We start from the raw sequence: 8,229 nt of genomic DNA, 5'->3' as shown, positions 1-8,229 counted from the left end.
TATTATTTTTGATAATTTTTCCTTATAAATTGTAATACTTTTTTATTTGATAAGTACTCACTACTATTTTAGAAAAAAAATTCAGAAAAATCTTTTTATGTAGGTGCTTTTGTTGTAAAGATCGTTTTATATATAAAAAAATGTGGCGCAATATGTCCTTTTAACAAGATTAGGGTTGTGACAAGGGTCCTTTGACTGGGTTTCGGCCATTGATTTTTTTTTTCCGGCCAAAAAATATTGAAAAGAAGGCTTTAATATAGCAGTTATAGATAAACCGCTATAATTAAGTAACTTTTTATAGCAGCTTATTTAGAGCAACTCTAATAGTTGTAGCTAGGGAGTTGCTTGTAATTTTCAAAAGTCTCTAACTATTAGATTGACCATTAAAGCTAAAAAATACAATTAGCTTGGCCAAGCAAATTAGCCTTGCCAAGCTAATTTGCTTGAGAAAAAATTTTTCTAAAATTTTAGAGATTAATATACTAATATAATTAAACTTTTAAAGATAATTGAAAAGGTTAAGCTCATTTAAATAGCAAGCCATTAGCTAACCATTGGGGTACAAATAGCTATACAAAAAATTAGCTTAAAAAATTATGTAGCATGACAAACTTATTTAAGAATTAGTTTACCATTGGAGATGCTCTTAAAACCACTATAATTAATTTTTTATATCGGTTTTCTTAAAACTGCTATAACTAAATAACTTTTCTAAAGTTAAAACCGCTATAATTTAACACTTTATTACTACGTAGTATATAATAGGAGTCATGACAAAACCGCCATAAAAAATTGCTATAAAAGCTATTATATGGCGTAGCTTGAAAAGAAAATTTGTTCTTTCACTTGTGATGATTAATAATTAATGTGTGACCTGCCATCTCGAAATTCTGGATCTGCCAGTGTCTATAATCAGATGATATGGATATAGAATCCTTAAAAAACTTAGCTAGATTATACTATAAGATCACATTAGTGTTAAAGTAAAATGTACATATGTATGAATGTGAACCATTCTATCTAGCATAGTTACAGCCAAACGCCCGTAAAAACATTGAGAATAAAATTTATCATTCTACAATAAAATTTTTCCTCATCTTATTTTCCACAAAATCATGGAATTAGAAATGGAGAAATCCGCTTGTAGAGACTGATATCAACTCCATTATAAGCAATAGGTGCATACATCCATAAGTCATCTGAGCTCAACAGCTACAAAAATCAATAGAAGTGGTTTAGTTTTACATGCCATTTTAGTTCATAAATTCGTCATTTCAAAATTTTCGTTCTAAATTAAAACCTTACCCGAATTTGAAGTTGTAAGAATTTTACATATTGAACAGCCTCTTCTAGCATTGTGCTAATGTCAACCTGCACCATAAATTAATTGAATCAATGTAACTAATTTAGGGACTAAGATTAAATTCCAGATTCCAGTTGCAAGAATGTCAAAGTGAACTTATAATTACCTTTGTTCCATTAGGAACTAGATTCTGTAAGATTTTCAATCTTTCATTTATTTTCTCCCTTCTTTTCTGCAGTAAATAAGTACAGAAATATATGAGCAAAAAAATTGATGACATTCTTTAGGTTCTGTATTCATTGTGACTTTGTGAGGAAGTGAGTGTTCAATTATTACCCTTGCATAAAGGCTTTGAGGATCAGTTGCTGTACCCCTGCTAGCTCTGTTCTTTCCTTTTGATGCCAAAATCTCCTCTTCATTAGTTTGTGGAGAGGCCATCGATTCTTCGTCTGTCTTAGTCTCTACACCCACGTTACTGTCGTCATCTTCTTTACTTTCAGTTGATTCATTGATCATTTTACCATTCTATAAAACGAATAATGGAAGAGAAAAAAAGTTGAAGAAATAAATAAATGCTTGAAGACATTAAAAAAAAAAAAAAAAAAGTGAAGTACATTGGTTAGTACTTACATTGGTAGAAACCCTGGCTTTTTTCTTAGGAACTACATTATTTTCAGGTTCTAATACTTCATGTGCAATTTTCTTCCTCTTTTCATGAACTTTCGTATTGAGTGTTGAGGCAAGAATGTATGATTCATTATCTTCTATTGGAGAATCGTTTGAACCATTTACATCTAGAGAGGTTGGAAAAGCCGAAACATTAGAGGCAGCAATCGCAGCATGGTTTCCTTGATCCATCATACATGGAGTAATTACTTCATTTGGCAAAGAAAAATGACAATTTTCGTAACTATTAGTTGTAGTTTGTGAACTAAAATGATAGCTAGTTGTATCACTAGCATTGTCAATATGGAAGTTACTAATGCTAGTATGAGGTAAAATACTTGACAGATTACTGTAAAAGTATTCATTATCAATAGAAGGAGCAACAAATGTATATTCATCAGTGTGAAGGCTAAGAAACTGGTGATGAGCTCTAAAACCGGGCTCGTTGAATGTGAAAACGTTGCTTAAGGACTCCCATTCCCCATCAAAGAAACCTCCCATTTCTGCAAGTTCCATGTTCCTCTAAAGGTTCAAAGGAAAGGAGAAAAAATTGAAGAAATGTAGAAGAGTATTTCAGAAATCTTTTGTTGTGTTACTAGAAAACAACTTGGAATATATTTATAGTTAAGACTTATGTAAAACACATAATGTTGATGCTTATTAATTAAGCTTAGTATACTAATATTTGCAATTCCATAATGATTGTTTGATTAGTTTAGGGGTGTTTAATTCTTGTATTGATAATTTAGATCTGTTAAGGGATGATTGTAAATGTCGAATAACTATTATTATTTAACAAAACCACTCCTTATTCCATTTTTTTTTTTTTTTTTTAAAAAAAAAAAAAGAAGGTTAGTCAGAAGTCCACTAGTGGGGTCAAGTACTATGAACAAACCAGCTCATGGAATAAGACTAAGTGAATAAATTGATCTTGATTGTAGTCCAATTATCACTTGAATGTCCTTAAGAGGCATTTTTAGCACTGGTTTAGCATTCACTAAATCACTAATAACTAATTAAGATAGGTGATGCTAATTTAATGAATTAACGTTAGTTGATTGAAAAGGACTTACTAGTATTACTTTAGGTTATTGTGATTAATTGATAATTATATATTCGGCATTGCGTTGACTACTAAACTTTGTATAATACTTTAGGATCTTACTTCAAAATATTACTTTTTATTTCATATGTTTATGATTAGTTGACTTTATTAGAATCATTTTTAATAGTTATAGTCAATGTAAGAAGAATAGGTGAAAGTGGACAGTTCTTGAATTAAAATGGAAAAAGTGGATTGAGGGAGCGTATAGTATTAGCGTAATAACATTGATATTTGATACATATGCAACCATCAAGAAAGAAATTTGAAAAAAAAAAAAAAAAAAAATCATATTTTGTTTCTTTGGAAAAAAAATTGACTTTGAAAAGTCAAGTACGTGTTGCATTTAGTTTTTGGACATACTCTGTAGTTTGTATTTGGAATGCATATTAATAAAAATTTAAGGTCACCATAATTCGAGTATTTAAAAGGTGATGTTACTCTCAAAATAAAAAGAATATTTGATATGGTATAGTCCTAACCCTAATTTGTCATATATTTATCTAAACCATTTTAGATAAAATAAAAGTTATCACTTTCAACACCTTACATTACAATATTCATTTATTACATATTTAATTTGAACAAATTTTTTGACGGGAATTTAAACAAGTTATTAATTCATCCCAACCCCTTTTCAGTCATTGTTTAAATTTGGCCTATATCTCTAACAAAAAAGTACTCGATAATGGGTGTGTCGGACGTTAGGAGTGGAGCCAATTTTTTTTTATTGGGGGACCAAACATAATATATGTATTACTATCTTGTGCACACATATAATATTAAAAAAAAAATTGTGAGGAGAAAAATTAAATGAAAACTAAAAAAAAAAAAAAAAAAAAAAAAAAAAAAAAAAAAAAAAAATGTTAGGAGCAAGCTTCGAACCTAAGACCTCTAAAATAGATCTAATTACTCTATTACCAACTGAGCTATGACACATTTAACTTAAATAGTTGCAACGTTTAATACATAACCAAAATCAAGGGGGAGGCCATGGCCCACGCTAACCCCCCTTGGTTCCGCCACTGTGTTTGATGTTAGCTTTTGAGTTAACAAAAAATATGAATGTTTGACAGTTTAGTGATTGGGGTAGCTTTTATTGGTGGAGATAGCTTTTACCAAAAGTTAGAAATATCAGCTTTTGAAGTTAGAGGTACTTATTGAAATAGTTGTTGAAAATTTAATCCGGACTTGAAGAAAAGGGTGCCAATGAGACAGCTATGGCCAGTGTTGCACATCAAAGTCTGTTGGGCAGCAGAAAATCAGTAATTAAGATCCCGAAGCACTTGTCTGCAAATTAAAACCCTCAGGAAAGGTAGGTTTCTTGACATACTGTGACGATGGGTCCATACGGGATCGATCTTCTTGTCATATTCGTTCCATTCGGACTTAGAAAAATGGTTGCGCTCTTGCTGCTTTCAGCCAATCCTTTTCTCTCTTGGCTGGACTACCTTCAAGAATTCCCAACCCTAGGATAGATAGATCACCCCGACAACTTTCTCATCCAATTATTCTACTTGAGTAAGTACTACTGGGCTTGGAAATTTCCCCTTTTTCTTTTAATCCAACTAGAGAAATAACAGTGATAACCAGGTCAAAGAGTCACATAGATATGCCCAATACCTTTACCCAGTATGAGGATCGGTATCCCTGAGAGGAAAATATTAATTTTTATATGAAACATATAGTCAACTGCTACTTATCAAACACTCCTACCTAAACCATCTATCTTCACAACCAACAACATGTTGACAAATAACAGCTACCTACACAGTTAAAAGTTACCTTCACAACTATATTTTTCCGAACACACCCAATAACTATTCTCATAAAAAAAAAAGTACTTGATAGTAGAGTAATTAATCTGGAATTTAAACAAATTAATTCATCCTAATCATTTTCAATCATTGTTCAAATGTGGCTTATATATCTAGAGGACATAGGAGATCGAGTCCCTCCATCTCGAAAATGGGGGTATTGCCAAACTAATTTATCATCAACTTGTAAATATAAAAAATCAATAGGCCATAAATATTGAAAATTTGAAATCAAAAGGTTTTTTTTTTTTTTTTTTTTTTTTAAGTTTAACTCAATTAATAGAAAATTTAGTTTGAATTAATAATATAGCTAGATTTTAATTAGTAACGTTAGAGAATAACTTATTAAAGTGTACACATGAGTAAATTGGTAGAAAATTACTTTATCGTCCTAAAATATCACAGTCTTTAATAATTACATCGTATATCTTTAACCATCAAAATTTTCAATTATTTATTAACAACATTAATAAAAATTTGATATTATAAAACTACACATTGAAACTAATCTAACAATAACTCACATGACTACATTTTATATATTTACCAGTTAAAATTTGCATTTATCCATTGTCATATTTATGCATTGTCAATTATAACTATTTAATTATTGCTTATGTTCAAGAATGTAGGAAGTAGTTTACTTTAATAGCTATGTCTCTAATTGGTACTAATATGGTTTGATTTCGGAACATGACAAAACTTTAATTCGATTAAAACCCCGCCTACACGAGTCAAAACCAATGCTTAATAATTTTTGTAAGTGTGATAAACTTTTAATTTCTATATTTTCTTTAGAACAAAGAGCATAAACTCCTAAATTTGATGAGAAATGAAGAAATTATATATATATATATATATATATATATATATATATATATATATATATATATATATATATATATATATATATATAAATTTTTCTCAATAAAAAAAAGAAATATTTATTTTGATTTTATTTATATTTTTTATTTATAAAAATAGGGGCTTCAAACTTAAGGTTAAAAACTGATTCATTAAAACAATTTACAAAACATGTACGAAACTTTTTTTTAAAGAAAATATTTGTTTACTCCAATCATTTAAAAAGTGAATGTCAACTACAATGTAGTGAATCTACAACCTCATGATTCACATTAGGTAAGAAGGAGCGAGTCAAAATATGAGCCGATACGTAGCATATTACGCTTATTAATCAATAATGGACATAATAGTACAAAATGAGACATGCCTTGAGAATAATATCTACCTAATAGACAAATACGTGTAGTTTTGAGATCTTTTATAAGATCAAATATTGATTTTAGAACTAAGTAATGTCAAATACAGGCCATATAATTCCAAATTCCAACTTTTAATCCCGTTTTATTGGATGTATATTATTTGAACAATGCCACAAGCATTATAAATGCGATTACTTATTTTATATTTTTAGACATCATTCGATTGTTGGAAACATAAACCGGATATTCCGGCAACGTTGGCGTTCTTTGTTTAATCTATTTTTGGGTTGTTAATTTATACTCCCTCCGTTTCATAATATTAGTCCCATATACTATTTTGGGCGTTTCAAAAAGATATACCCATATTGCATATATTTTATTTATAACTTGATTTTATTTGGAATTAATAAGTTGTGAATTGATGACATGATTCTAATTAAGGAAATCGTTACCTTAAATTATGCAATTATGACTTGTGCTTTCCTAATAAAAAAATTTAAAAAGTTAAATAAGGTAAACTAATTTAATTATGAATTATGTTGTACTTTAATGTTAGATTCCAAATATATTTATTTTCTTATTTTATGTGATTGATTCCATATGAGACTAATATTATGAAACGGAGGGAGTATAATTTTTTTTCCTACTTTGACACAACTTATTAACTATCTTATCTTCTGTGCAATGCACGATTTTAACAATTTATAGTTCAACAATTATTTACGAATATTCTCTTTATAAAACGTAAGGAAATTTTCAACGATAGCCATATAAAGTTGCGCATTCTCATTTATAAGTTTTCTTTAATCCTATATTTTAGAAAATTTAACATAATTGACCTTTAATGATTAATCATGGTTATACCCTCACCAGCCACCTTTACCACCCTCCTATCCAGCCCTCATGATAGAAAAAACTAACCACTCTTCTTACTCCCAGAAAACACGCACTTAGCTGCCCCTCTCCCTCCCCTTGCTGTTTCTCCCACCAACACCTTATCACTCCTCCCCCCTCCCCCCAAATCGCGTGCCCACCTCCCACGGCAAACAACCCATTTGATTCAATTGACAAAAAATCACATGATTGTGAAAGCCATGAATCACAAGTACTAAGGAAGAACCTAAAAATTAAGGTTGTTGTTATGAGTGGAGAGGTTGATTCTGGTAACGCTGAGTTCAAGGTGATCTGTATGAGTAAAGTCTAATTCATATATGGAAATAATTAGAGGTGGCAAATGGGTCATTTGGGTCGGGTACATGTCCGATCAATTTCATGTCTAGTCATTTCAGGCCAGCTAAAAGTCGGGTTGGGTTTGGGTCGCATTAGCTCAATTAAGGTTTTAGAATGTTTCAAGTCGGGTATCGGGTCGAGTTTAGGTTGAGTTAATTTCTGTAACACCTCCAAATCTCCCTCTACGGAAATACTAGTATAATAAGTATAATTACACCGTAAAGATAGACTTAGGCGTATTACCACCGCGTGATTACGCAAGGCTACTCAAACTAAGGGACTGTTCTGATTTACTGAATTGAGTTGAACTGAATTGAAATAAAATGAACTAATTGGAGCTGAACTGAACTAAACTGAACTGAACAAAACTGAAATGAAATGAATATTTTAAGAGAAAAGGAAATTAGGAACTGAACAAAACTAAACTGATTGAAGCTGAAGTGAACTGAAATTAAGCTGAAGAGAATAGGCCCTAACTCAATACCCAAACTTTGTAGCGAAAACTCAAACTCTTTCTTTATTAATACTTATAAAAATAGTAACCATTGTTAAGAGTACTCAAAATAAAACAAAAACCAACATTCCCTAAGCTTGGTGAAGCAAATTCCAGGATTCTCATATGCTCATTCATGACTCCACTTGAAAAAGTCAACATTGTTTACCATTAAGATAAACTGGGCGAACTAAAACAAATACAAAATACAGATTAGAAAAATATGCTAAGTATGATAAGTGCAAGATATTTTAACTCAATTTTATTAGCAAATGCTTTTAAAACTAATTCCAATAATTCCAAACTCATAATTAAAAACAATTCTCAAACTTCTCAAAATAATTCCAATACTCAATCATAGTGATTATTAAAAATCAATTTACTTTTAAAAACCC

The 8,229-nt window shown here is 30.2% G+C and overlaps 1 protein-coding gene across 1 annotated transcript; it reads right to left on the bottom strand.

Annotated features, from left to right (window-relative positions):
* Positions 1 to 1,113: 1,113 nt before the first annotated feature.
* On the bottom strand, positions 1,114 to 2,485 carry LOC145592081 (uncharacterized). Its single transcript, XM_081648547.1, has 5 exons — positions 1,934 to 2,485; positions 1,640 to 1,828; positions 1,470 to 1,535; positions 1,306 to 1,371; positions 1,114 to 1,212 (listed from the first exon to the last, which is right to left on the bottom strand). Exons 1-5 carry the CDS (start codon positions 2,483 to 2,485, stop codon positions 1,114 to 1,116), a joined length of 972 nt encoding a protein of 323 aa, XP_081504673.1.
* Positions 2,486 to 8,229: the final 5,744 nt, after the last annotated feature.

This window comes from Chenopodium album, chromosome 18 (assembly GCF_948465745.1).
Source record: "Chenopodium album chromosome 18, dcCheAlbu1.1, whole genome shotgun sequence".
In the NCBI taxonomy this organism is placed as follows: domain Eukaryota; kingdom Viridiplantae; phylum Streptophyta; class Magnoliopsida; order Caryophyllales; family Amaranthaceae; genus Chenopodium; species Chenopodium album.
The sequence above is the reverse complement of the archived record's forward strand: the minus strand, read 5'-3'. Positions and strand labels throughout refer to the sequence as shown.

What these genes read in the sequence shown, in the direction of transcription:
- LOC145592081 (XM_081648547.1), bottom strand. Translation starts at nt 2,485, where the DNA reads ATGGAACTTGCAGAAATGGGAGGTTTCTTTGATGGGGAATGGGAGTCC. An exon ending in CTCAAAGCCTTTATGCAAGG is followed by an intron (nt 1,536 to 1,639) that starts GTAATAATTGAA and finishes TATTTACTGCAG; the next exon opens with AAAAGAAGGGAGAAAATAAA. An exon ending in TAGTTCCTAATGGAACAAAG is followed by an intron (nt 1,372 to 1,469) that starts GTAATTATAAGT and finishes TTTATGGTGCAG; the next exon opens with GTTGACATTAGCACAATGCT.